The following is a 13,200-nucleotide window of genomic DNA, read 5'->3' as shown; positions in this document are numbered from 1 at the left end:
GGAGTTCTGTCTTTCTACTTTCCTTTATTTCTCTCTTTTTTTGACAGGCGTCAGTTCTTTTGAGTTGCATACAGTGCAAAGAAAAATAGACTTATGTTTATCTAAACTTAGCCAAATGTTTTAATTTCATCCTGTTTAAAACCCCTTTTAACTAGTCAAGCTATTTGTTTAGTGATGAAAAATATTTAGAAGCAATACATTTTAGGTGTACAGAAGAAATGTTACCTTCTACATTCACATCATAGTATATGGAGTATTTTCGAGCATGTTAAGATTATTGTGGTACAAAAATATAAAAAACATACTTTTGCTTTGTTTCTCTTTACCATATTTTTAAGTAAGAACATATAATTAAGCTAAGTTTAATTTGTTACTCATTCATGTTTGACCACAAAAAGAAAAACATGTTGTGTAGTAGATAAAAGCAGGGGTGTCAAACTCATTTTTGTTTTGGGCCAAATCAAGATCATGAATGCTCTTAAGGACCAGTGGTGCCACAATGCATTGATAAAACCTGTTCACAAACTGATCATTTAAGCTTGATACGTGCATTAAAGCAAAAAATGTAATTAACATACGTTTTCTCTTTTTCATTACCGTACTTGTTTCAGGATAGTCCAGTTACTAAAACACGCAGCAGCTTGGTTTACATTACTTATGCATTAGGCCAACTAAAGCAATAATATTTAGCGCTAATATACTGATGTGTGTGAAAATTCTAAAAACACATTCTTTTTCGATTGCCGAATTTATTAATAAAATAAAATTGGGCTCGTCCGGGATTTGAACCCGGGACCTCTCGCACCCTAAGCGAGAATCATACCCCTAGACCAACGAGCCACGATGTGAGCGGATACAGAACAATCCAATCTAACCTGTAACCGACCGCTGTATACTTAGCATGGTGTAAATACATAAATAATCGCTTTTAGAAAGATAATTTATTATCTCGTTGGTTTTACTGTGCTGTAGTAGTCGAGCACATTCTCATTTACTTCAAACATTTAAGCTCAATGGAGATGAGATGATTCACTCCTGTCTGCTTGCAGTTTCACACGCTGTGGCATCTCTCTTGAACGCAAGTTTTTAGTAGTAGACATATGACAATTAATATAGCGAACCTTTCCTCTAATTAACATCGAAATTAGCTCTTTTTTTGCTGCAGATGACGTCCGAGCTTTTGACATTTGCTTAGATACCTGGGGGTGTTGTGGCCGCAGTGAACCATCTTGACCAGCGTGACTCTCTGACGCTGTCACAGACCCCGGCCTGCCGACGTGGCGGGGCGGAAGAAGAGCCGCTGGCTGGCACCAAACGGGTGAGCTGTAGCTGCTGTCTCTTTCTGGGAAAACAAAACACTGTTTGTACTTTTTGTTGTAGAATTTAGTATGTTTACCTTTTTTCTGCAGGAAGTTAACTTACAATTAAATAAACAATTACGATTGTCGTCACTTAGATTACGTCTCAAAAGAGTTACTAGTTTAGGGAAAGGTACTTTTTGAATTTGAATGACTCAGAAATACTTTGCAACAATATTTGTTTCCAATTTTTTTTTTGCGTTGCTGTTAAAGTTGTCATGCTGCAGTTGTAATGTAATGTAATCCGTGTTATAAGTAGCTTTATCTTATTTTATGTTTGCATTTATTCACAACATCTCAATGATAATTTCACCCCCATCTTGGTGTATAGATAGGCACATGTTTTATTTTACCAATGTTTAAACACCACTTCGTTATAATTATCGCTTCAGGAAACATTATGTTTATTTAAACAGTTTGACATGCCCTTTATTGTTCTAGTCATAATGGAACTATGTATTGACGCAGTTAACTACCGTATTATATTCAGTGTGTAGAACTTAGAGCAAATAGTGAGTTACTTAGTAACTTTTTATATTCTGCAAACAAATAGAGGTTATGTTGAAAATGTTGGGTTCTAATAATAAAAATGCGAGTGTACTTTTTCCTGCTAATCACTAGATGACGACTTTGTTCCCTATATTTACACTGGCTATTTAAAACCCTTAAACTTTTTCACATTTTTCATGCAGTTCGTTGGAATTTAATGTGATAGACCACAACCAGGTATTATATGACTCCTAAGTGGAAGTAAAATAATGCCTGGTTTTTCAAACATTTTACAAATATAAATCTGAAAAGTGTAACGTGCATTTGTATTCAACTCCTCCCTGTCATAACTTTATAGAAGTTTTTAATTAGATATAAGGCTGTGCTTTGACTGGTCCATTCTAAAGCATGATCAGCTTGTGCCCTCCTGTATGTTTGGGCCCGCTTCTCTGCAGGAAAGTGAATCTCTGCATTGGTCATATGACCTTAACTTAACAGGTTTCCTTCCAGGATTGTTCTGCCATCAACTCTGCCCAGCTTACCCATCTCCTAGACATAATGCTGCCACCACCATGGATCATGGTGAAAATGGTTTGCTCATGGTGATATGCAGTGTCAGTTTTCTGTTTTAGTATTTTTCATGTGGTTCAAAAAGTTCAAGCAGGACAACTTCTTCCTTATATTCGCAATGTCCTCTAGGTGGCTTGTGATAAACGGCCAGCATGAAGCACACAACTATTAGCTGTCAACGGTTTTTTCCACCTGGACTGAAGACCTCTGCAGCTCCTCTAGAGTAACCATGGGCCGCTTGTTTGATTCTCTGATTAATGCTTTTTGTCTCCTCATCCAGTCTGTCAGTCTTGGTGGACGGCCATGTGCTGGAAGTTTTGCAGTTGTGTACATTTTTAAAATATGGACTGACTTGTGAAAGTGGCACTGGAGTTTATTTTGGGGCATCGGAGTAAATGGTACTGAATACAAATGCACATCACATGACATGGTAGCGTTTTCTTCCTACTTGACTATTATGAAAAGTTTAAGGGGTATTAATATTCTTGAAGGCACTGTAATGTAATAATTACTTAATAGAATACTACAAGTCAGGATCATTAACAACAAAGGTGGGAGACCTTAAATTGTGGTTCTTGCTAAATGCAGGTTTGTTACGCTAATCTCACATTTTAATATTTGGATTGTGAGTTTACGACGCCGTAAATAGATTAGATTATATCAGTCGCTCGTCTCAGAAGGATCTTCCCTCTTCCAGGTCACCATGTCTCAGGCTGTCCCCTCTGATGCGGAGCCCTGCACAGACAGCGGACCTCCGTCTGGACCTGCTCCCCTCGCTGATCCTGGCCCTCATCAGGGCGAGTCGACGCTCCCCGATCATCCGACGGCACCGCTGCCGCCTTCTCTCAACGCAGATTCCCATCACGAAGCCGAGCAGACTGCCGTGGAAGACACTACGACCAAACCCGAGACATCTGAGGGTCTGTCAGAGCCCCTTGCTGGGAATCAGGTGGCTGAATGTGACCAAGCAGTGAGCCTGGAGCCAGACCCAGAGAGCCTGGAGGAAGAGGAGAAGGTTTGTGGTGAAGGTTTCCATACATGCTGTTGTAGCGTCTTAAAACACTTTAAAGAAAGCAATATAACTGTACAGTAATACTTGGAGTTTCTACTATCTTTCTTGCCCTGATCTTCGGGTTCAGCCTCAGTCCCTGTAAAGTTAATTCAATTAAAGTGTTAAAAGCTCTTTATTTCTTCGCATTTTCAGCATTTCTAAACCAAAGCTTTTACAACACTGTACCTAATAATGAAGCTTGTTAAACAGTGTTTTACTACTGCTGTGCTGTGTATAACTGTGTGTCCTCATGTCTGCAGGTGTCAGTCCAGCAGAAAGACCAGGGCTGGGGAGGTTGGAGTACCTGGGGAAAATCTCTTCTGAGCAGCGCCACCTCCACCGTTGGTACGTCTTCCTGCTCCTCAGCTTTTTCTCCCGAACTTCTGTTTCTTCTTCTGTACCACAGATTTATTTTTGCCTTTTGTTTCTGTTTGTTTCTAAGGACTTAAATTCATCTTTCACATCACCGTCTAAAAAATGTTAAACTTTCTGACTGGTATTAGGAACTGTTCAATTGTATCGATTTTTAGGCCTGGCGGAAAGACCTCGGTTCCATATGAAGAAAAGTAGCCCCACAGCATGATGCTTCCTATGCCATGTATGGCTGATATTGTGGTGTTTCTTAGGTGATGTTCAGTGTTGTTTTTGTGCCACACTTGACTCTTTGAACTGTAGCCAATAGTGTATTAGTTTCATTAGACCATAACACTTCGTCTCAAAAGTGTTCTGAAGCCGAACCCAGATGTTTTCTAATGGAGGAAAACATGTAGCGAACTCGATTCTCACATTTTGTTACCTTACTAAAATAACAGCCTAAGTCATTTTTTGCCAAACGTGATTTTGGAAATAAAAGTCAACCCCTTTATATTGGCAAAAAAAAAAAAAGATTTACAAAAAAAAGATTATTTTAGGAAGGTGACGATTTAGAACGTCACATAAATTCCTGCAGCTCCTTCAGAGATGCTGTCGGTCGCTGCACAGCCTCCCTAACCAGTTTTGGAGAAACATCCCATTTTTCTAATATCAGGTTGGCTTATAATTTTCTCCTCTCTCCTGGTCTTGCTAAATATTAAAATTTGTGTCTTCTTATAAACGCTACACACCTTAAACTAGATTAAACCATTTTCACTTTGAATTGGCCAAAAATTGACACTGAGATTATTATTTAACCATGCAACTGGAATTTGTATGTGTTTATTTTAAATATAATTAAAAAAAAGAAAGTCTTCCAAAAGTAATTATTAAGTTTGACTGTGTGCTGCTCCAACCTGATTCTCAGAGCTGGTAAAGCAACACGTTGTCAAAAACAACATTATGAACCTGAAATAAAAATTTAAAAAGTCTGTTTGTTCTCACATGCCCATCGCTTCAGGTCACAGCCTGAGCTCCGTTAAGGTGAAGGCAGGTGAGGCTCTCCGTCTCCACAGGACCTCGGTAGGAGAGGAGGCGGTGGAGGAGGAGGACGAGGGAGCAGGGGAAAAGAAGGAGGGAGCAGATCCTGACAGAGCCAGCTTAGAGGAGTCGGCCCCTGCGAGCGCTGCCCCTGCTGCTGCACCCAGTAGGGGGGTTTTCTCCACAATCACACATGCTGTACAGAACACTGTGAGTGAACAGACACACTGCAAAACCCGATACGTATGAATTCACTTTGATGAGGAGCTTCCCAAGCCACATTTCTTCAGAAACTACAGTAATAAAACATGATAAATGTAATTTAAATACATAAAATGTCCCATTAGTGAACTTTTCCCTCTGTCTTCAAGGGTAAGTCGGTCATCAGTGGAGGACTGGATGCCTTGGAGTTCATCGGGAAGAAGACCATGAATGTTCTGGCTGAGAGTGACCCAGGTTTTAAAAAGACCAAGACTCTGATGGAGAAGACCGCATCTCTGAGTCAGGTTTGCAGCCACATAATTATCTGGACCCGTAGAAAAGTAAAAAAATAAATAAATTTCCCAGCCTGAGGAGAAACTTTGGGGATTCAGGGATGTTTTTGTAGTTTTACCAAGTTTTACCCTTTGTGCTGAAGTTCTGACGGGACTTTGATTCTTCAGATGTTGAGGGAAGCCAAGGAAAAGGAGCGTGCGCGTCTCAGCAGCCAGCCGCTGAGTGCGCCCACGGCTCACTACGGCATTCTGTTTGATGACTACCAGGGCTTGTCCCACCTGGAGGCCCTGGAGATCCTGTCCAATGAGAGCGAGGCCAAAGTAAAGCCCACTTTTCAGGAGTAAAAGTCGCGTCGCAAACACATTCTGTTTTCACGCTGAGCGTACCGCCTCTCTTTGTAGGTCCAAGCATTCCTCTCTTCCCTCACGGAGGAAGAGCAGGAGGAGGTGAAGAAGGAGCTGATTTTCATTAAAGAGATATTCATAAAGCAAGAAGAAGAAGAAGAGGATGAGGAGAAGGAGAAGGCAGGAGGAGAGACGGAGGATAATGGTGATCTAAGTTCCCAAATACACTGTTCCACCCCCATATGTGAGTGATCCAGAGCAGTCGGAGGTAGAGGCAGACTCTGAGCGCTGACCCAGGATCAGGCAGTCTTTCATTTTTTATTGCAGACTTCTTGAATAGAGAAGCACATGAAAGTTTTAGCATATTTTTGTGTCATAAAACATCATCTTAAACTAGATTAAATCACTTTAATCTAGTTTAAAGTGATTTAATCTAGATTAAACTAGTTTAATCTTGATTAAATCACTTTAATCTAGTTTAAGATTAAATGATTTAAAGACATTGTGCCATCATCATTGAAACATTGCAATGTAGAATGTCTCCATACACCTTTATAAAAAAACATTAAATCAAATAATTTTAGATAATAAAAATATGTTAATTTTTAAAGTTGTTAAATATTATTTATAATATTTCCCCTAATCATTATGGTGCCATAATAATTAGAATAAATAACTTAAAAGTTGTGTAAATACCTGATAGTAAATTAATATTCAATGGCATTTTCATAATTTCATGCTGAATTTAAAAAGCTGCCTAATTGTGAGAAGATTTCCTTAAAGCCGTTTCCTGACTTACAACAATAAGCACACACACCTGCTTTACTGGAAAGACATGTTCTCTCAATTCTATTTACATTTTATTTATTTAATCTGTTACACATATTTACCCTTTTTTTTCTAAAGTAAACTAAACAATCTGGCCTAAGTAAGTATATGGCCATCTATAGCTGTCAGTAATGTGTTTTTTACTCCAAACATTTCTGTTTAAAGTGAAAGTCCCCACTTTTTCTGTTTGACCTCATACACTCACACTTAAATTACAAATATCTACTAAAACTTCAAGTTTTATGCATTGTAGTGTAATTGAAAAAGTAGGTGATTTTTGAGAAGCAACAAAATTATCTTCCGTGTTCAAAAGAGATAGAAAAGCTCAATTCCCTGTTAGAATCCGTTTTCTCCGGATTAGGTTAAAGTTCTCCTTGAACGGACCTTGAGTGTTGACGCAATGCCAGGTTTCAGTCTTATCATACGCCACCAGCCTGGCATCCTTTTAATGTTTTAAAGGTCTGAGTTGTGTGACGAGCTCCTTCAGGCAGTGTCACAGCTGTGCACAGTTCAGAGTGGGCACCTGGAGGGATACACATGCACACGCTGCCTGATCCAGTGTCAGTGTTCAGGGGCTGACGACACATTCGCATTCACCATCTTCAGGAAAGATGACGGCAATCAGACCCGCACTCTGAATGTGCATGTTCGCTGAGCATCTTCTGATCCCGTCGTAATTTTAGCACGGAAAGCGAAATTAATTCAGCATGCAAACAAGAATCAACTCTCAGGTGAAAACATGTTAATCGCAGCATGAGGAAATCAAAGCATTAATCTCAGAGTTTGTGGAGCTGCATGTTTCGTGTATCACCTTCATGTTTTGCTGTGTAAAATCTAAACGTGTCGAAACAAGTGTGTGTGTTTTGTCAGCTGCTGACGGTGAGGAGTTTGTCAGCGTTCTGACTGAGCTGCTGTTTGAACTTCATGTTGCTGCGACGCCAGACAAACTCAACAAGGTGACACAAACATGCATACGTCTTCACTTTCAGTCGTACTCATATGTGTGTATCTGCACGGCTATCAGTATTTGTTGGAAAGTTTATTGGCTTTAATGACGAGTAAATCAATTAGTCTGGGGATTTAGAGTAAAGTTCAAATCTCTGATGTCAAGACACAAACACAGGATTAGCATGGCCGTATTACACCATTATATTTCATTTGAAGATGGTTTAAAGTAAATAACCCTCCAGCTTGACCTTTGACCTGATAGTGTAGCATACACAACTTGATCTCAAGCGCAGCCAGTTTGAACATTAAACATGTTGATGTTAAACATGTCTGCTCGGATTAAGAGTCACTCACCTCGGCATTATTCTTTTTTGGAGTCTCTTGTTGATTCAGCTAATTATTATTTGGCCACTAGGTGGCGATCAAAGGTTGCCCAAAGCTCCTTGAACTTCCAGCCCAAGATGGTCAGGTGGTCAGTTCATTTTTGTTTCAAAATGAAACACATATTTTAGGTAAACCCACTGACGTGGCCATCTCAGAAAAATCCGACAGCAGGTTAAGAAACAAAGAATTAACCAAGAATTTAAAATAAAACTAAGTTGTTTAAGCTTTAAAATCTTTTGAGAAGTTTCAACACATGATTTACATAAATGTTTTATTAATTTGTTTGTGAAATTTCATGAAATGCCTAAATGTGTGTGAGAAATGTAGTCTGAATTTATTGTTAGAAATGGTAACAAGATTAAGTTTTATTTTTCAGGGCTTCTTTCTTTGCCCTATTCTTCTTCATTGACTCAGTTTTAGCAATTTTTCATCTGTTGACATGAAATTGTTCATCTGCTATTACCTTTAAAAATTACTTCAAATTTTGAAGTGTACGTATGTTCTTGTGGTTTTTCGAAATACCCCGTGACACGTTTTGATTAGGGCAGTTACCCAGAGTGGCATGAGTAAACTTATATATACTTATTTTTTAATCTGGTATACTGACAAATAAATTAGGTTTTTTTTGTCAGTTTCATGTTGAAGAAGTTTTCGAGTGCTTTAATGAGTAATTGTTGCCCCCATGAGCGGGTGCTGCTGGAAAATGGGAGATTATGTTCCGTACTTTGTGTAGGACTCATATTTTATTCTGCCCTCAAATCTCAGTTGATTTCTTGTTTGCTTTGTGGGTTTTTTCGGTTTGGGGTAGCAGAAGAACAAGAACCACCACTAGAAACACTTCAGACATTATTCCACATGGCAACAAGTGTGTGATCCTCATCACACAGTTACTCGGAAATACAAGGATGACTGCTAAATATTAGCTGAAGCCATTCTGAGGAATGTTGTTCTCCAACCAGAGCAAATACACATTTATCTACAACCCTAATGACATCCTGCTGCAGGCATTGTGGAAAAATAAAGTACCCTCCTTCAAAGACCCTCTGCATAATCCATGCTCTCTTTTATAGACAGGCATTAACGTACAATCGTGCTCATGCATCTCATTAGCATCCATCACTACAGTGATTTCTCGGCACACAGAGCTGATGGGTGGTAATTATGCATCTGCAGGCTCGTATGAGAGCCCATGAATGGGTGAACAAAGTGGAGCAGCCAGGAGGAGTAACGTTTTCCGGAGAAAGTGCAGAGGATCAGAAGGATGATGGCCAGAACAAAGAAGAAGAGAAGAAGAAAGATGAGGAGGAGCTGGAGGACAAGAAGAGCGATGGGGAGGAGAAGGAAAAGGAGCGCGACCTCCGATCTGTAGAGGTGAAGTCATCTTAACATTAAGATTTTAATGCTTTCCTCCCAGCTGTCACAGCCTGATTTGTTTTGAGTCGCTCTTTCAGAAAGGAAGCTAAACGTTATTTATCTTCCTTAATGCAGGCCATCTATCTGTCATCAGTGGGCAGTCTGGCAGAAGTGACGGCTCGCAGTATTGAACAGCTCCACAAGGTGGCAGAGCTCATCCTTCATGGTCAGGAGCAGGAGAAGCCAGCCAGGGACCAGGCACAGATCCTCACCAAGTACGAGTGGATGAGTGGAAGCTCAACTGTTTTTGTTTTTGGTTCTTAGATTTTCTAGACTGTAGGAATGGGAGCGTTACTACAAACAATTAAAATTTTGTTATTGCTTTGCTTATTGCCTGGAAGCACCAGGGTATATATATATATATTTTTGCTAAATAATAATTGATGTTTTCTTTCTATTCCAGGTTGACATGTGCCATGTGTAAGGAGGTAGATTGCTTGACCAAGCGGTTCTCTGGTACGCTTCTTCTAGTTGGGGTAAGTGGGAGTTTGTGTTTGGATTGGACTTTTGTCATTGTTACTTACAGGCCTGCAGAGGTACATGCCAAGGACAAACTTGGTTCACTGAGGGCACTGATGATGCCATTCCAGGAGTAATTAATTTATGATAGGCTTGAGCCTCAGTGGTTTCTGGGATACTTCTTACGCGCCCTGACCAATTTCTTTTTTGCGTCAGGTTCTTGAAACTTGAATACGACTCAACAAGGACGCCAAACACGCATCAAAACTGGTTTTAATTTGGTTTGACTGAGCAGGAAACCATTAAGCTTCTGATATGGCCTTGACCACAAGACCACAGTAGACGTAAAAGCTGACTCATCGTCAATAAGCCGACAAATTCAAATGAGCTCTACCAGTTTTTCCAATAAAAATGGTCAAATACCCTGTCCGAATTATGCTATATGCATATTTTTGTACCTGTATGTGTAATTTCGAGCATGTGGATTAGAAAAAAATTTCAAATAAATTCAAACTTGTGTACTCTTTGAAAATAATTGGAATTTGTTGCATAATCAGGCTTCATTGAAAAAAGAATGGCTCAAAGTTATCATTTAGGTTCATGACTCTCCCAGTTATCCATAAACAGATCAGAATTACCGTCTTTGTTTCTGTTCTCGTGTTTTGCATCCGTACAAAGAACATACAAAATACCCTGGAGACAAGGTGAGGATTGCTTGATTTATCGGTCTTGTAATCTCATCTGCTTTGCTGTTTTTCTTTCAGCCACAAAGGAAAGCAGAAGAGTTGAATCCACTTGTAGACAGCGTCCTGCAGGAGGTGAGATCTGCTTTTTAATAAAAAACAAATCCGTCACAGTCATAGGCGCGCGGCATCTGATAGAAGATGACACCTCTCAATAAAGCTGAGGGTTTATAGGAGCTGATAGGAGACAAAGGTGGCCGCTGCTGGCGTGAAGCTACTGAGTCTTTGTGTCTGTGCTGCTTCAAACTCAAGACTCATGATAAAATTATGCTGAAGCTCCATGGATCTTCACCGTTTATCTGAGGCTGATCTGCAGACATGACAAGAAGGACTGTTGGAAAATAAACAGGGATTTTTTTCCATACTGATCTGCTCAGTTAATTTTTCATGTGCTATTATGAACTTACTGAAGTTTGACTGCAAGAGTTTGTGTTTGTATAATCCCTGTTCTTACAGACATTTCCAAAATCCAGCTGTGAAAAGGGATTTTACCCTAATTTCAACTAAATCGTGAAAAAAGGGGGAAAACTAGAGTCAGTTTTTTTTTTACTATTGCCAATATAATCTGCTTTTAAGAATATAGCTTTAAAGAGGCTTAAATAAGACGGGTTTGGTACTGTAATCCTGTTCATGCTGAATGAAAATACATTAACGCATATTAGATCAAGAACTTTTGGACCTATCGGATTTTCTTTTAATTCAGTCATTGACTAAATATACAAACGTAGGATCTGTTTTATGCATTTTATTTGCACTTTGCATCCTTCCTAATCCTATATACTAGCGCTCTTCTTCGTTTTCCCCTTTTTGCTGCTTTTAGAGTTCGTTCTCATTGATGGTGGTGAAGTATAAAAAGAATCTTGTCTCGTCTCTGCAGGGGACCAACAGCACCAACTACATCCATAATGCATTTCAGCTGCTGCTGCCAGTCCTGCAGATCTCCCACATCCAGAGCCAGCACCGCCAAGCTGCTGCAGAGCCAGCAGCACAGCCGCAGCACTGACACCCTCAGTGCATCTGCTTGCCTTAATGTACAGTTGTAAAGTAAAGCACAGTGCTTTCATGTGCCATAAAGCAGGAGATGCGTTGGCGGGAGAATAAAAGTTCCTAAAGGAAGCAGACAAATGGACTAATAACATACAACAATGACCCAGATGTGTTTATCCGCTTCTTATTTAATAAAGCAACCTGTTATGCTGATAAAATGCTTTCAAGCTCAGCGAAGACCAGTTAGCAGCAGTGTTACCATAGATGAAGTCCTGCTCTGGCACCGGCCTCTCCCTCTACACAGATCACACTTTTCTCATTGTTTAAGTTTACTACATGTATAAAATGTGCTTTTGCAGTAAAGTACAACCTGCAGCTTGTGCAGACTGTAATTAAACAGAATGCAGAATGGGTTAAAACAAGAACAAAGCAAAGGACAACAGGCACAAAGGAAATTGGTAACTACATGAACACAATGCTCTGATTGTGGGTGATCATTTTCTAATTTTAACACTATTGTACCAAAGAATTATCTTTTTGTCCCCATGTCTCTACTGAATCTTTGGAAGATGGGTTTCCCCTGCTGCAGTAAAAAAATTAAAAATAAATAAAAAAATCAGGTGCATCTATGCAAAAGCTGAAAATTATAAACCATTATGAAGAAAGATGATTTCCATTAATATCAATCTTTCTTCACATTGCTCACATTTATAGAAAAAGACATGAATAGAGAAGTAAACCCTAACTATTTTCCTCTGGATTGAAACTACAGATTAGCATTATTGAAAATTTACATTATATTTGTCATGCTGCCGTTTTGTTTCTCTGTTAAATTATATGTGAAGCAACACTACCTTGAGTTTTGTTAACGGTTATGCTTGGATTCCCATATTATATCCACTGAATGTTTAAAAAAAGACTCTAAATGTTTATTGTATTATGTTTTGGTGCTGCTGCAAATAAAAAATGTGTTAACATCACTGAGAATTGTTTTTGACAGAAATAAACAATAATCCTGATTAAAAATGGAGCTGGACCTGCTCAGCATAAGTAAACAGAGGGACATCTAGCGCAACTGAAGTAAGAAAACAAATCATACAAATGATACAAAACACAAAATAGTGTGATATAAAATCCTCAGAGAATAATGCATTATTGATTAATATTATATGGGAGATTTTAAAGATTAATTTTAAAATATGTTGCATATTGTTGGAATACTTATCGATCAAGATAATTAAGCTGATACATTTTTCAGTACATAAATGTGTTTTTAACCCCTTAACCTGTAACGAAATGCCCGTGTGCCATTTTTCCATTGTATTTTTCCGGATTGAGGGTTAAGGGGTTTTAATAACCTAGACCTAGATGAGTATTATGCAAAACTGTGTAAACCAGCATCTGGTTTAGTAAAGTTTGTCTGCTGCTGCTGCTACAGTCCTGCCATAGTGCAGCCAAGATTACAACTATAAACATCTGCAGCAAATTCCTATTTGTTCTCTCCTCTTTCCATATGAGTTATTTTATATATTTTCAGTGGTGCAGCAGGTTATTTTGACTCATTCATGTGGTAAAAGTGCTTCTGCTGCTCAAAAATAAAAAAATAAGTGAACTATTTATTGATGAATAATGTTTTAATGGATGAAAAATAGATCAGTTGCTATTTCTGTAACATTATTAACATTTGCACAAGTTACTGCATTTCTCAAAACAATAAGTACAAACTGCAAACCCAGTCG

At 38.9% G+C, this 13,200-nt stretch overlaps 1 protein-coding gene and 1 non-coding gene across 4 annotated transcripts; one reads left to right on the top strand and one right to left on the bottom strand.

Annotated features, from left to right (window-relative positions):
* Positions 1-768: 768 nt before the first annotated feature.
* Positions 769-840, bottom strand: trnap-agg (transfer RNA proline (anticodon AGG)). The gene has a single exon. It is a non-coding gene; the product is annotated as a tRNA-Pro (tRNA).
* A 351-nt stretch (positions 841-1,191) lies between these two features.
* On the top strand, positions 1,192-12,441 carry fam114a1 (family with sequence similarity 114 member A1). 3 transcript variants are annotated; one of them, XM_081608728.1, is made up of 13 exons: positions 1,192-1,318; positions 3,115-3,432; positions 3,729-3,813; positions 4,841-5,070; positions 5,232-5,366; positions 5,523-5,675; positions 5,757-5,904; positions 7,398-7,483; positions 9,033-9,230; positions 9,348-9,487; positions 9,676-9,748; positions 10,496-10,549; positions 11,352-12,441. In XM_081608728.1, the coding sequence occupies exons 2-13, from the start codon at positions 3,121-3,123 to the stop codon at positions 11,475-11,477; spliced, it is 1,740 nt and encodes a 579-aa protein (XP_081464854.1). In that variant the 5' UTR covers positions 1,192-1,318; positions 3,115-3,120; the 3' UTR covers positions 11,478-12,441. The 3 variants fall into 3 exon arrangements, with proteins under 3 accessions (XP_081464854.1, XP_008410803.2, XP_081464852.1); XM_008412581.2 differs by having other exon boundaries at positions 5,757-5,943; XM_081608726.1 differs by lacking the exon at positions 1,192-1,318 and adding an exon at positions 1,338-1,360 and having other exon boundaries at positions 5,757-5,943.
* The last annotated feature ends 759 nt before the right edge of the window (positions 12,442-13,200 follow it).

The sequence above is a fragment of the Poecilia reticulata genome, chromosome 1, assembly GCF_904066995.2.
Source record: "Poecilia reticulata chromosome 1, P_reticulata-male-v2, whole genome shotgun sequence".
Lineage (NCBI taxonomy): Eukaryota > Metazoa > Chordata > Actinopteri > Cyprinodontiformes > Poeciliidae > Poecilia > Poecilia reticulata.
Note: the sequence above shows the minus strand (reverse complement) of the source record. Positions and strands in the feature narration are given on the sequence as shown.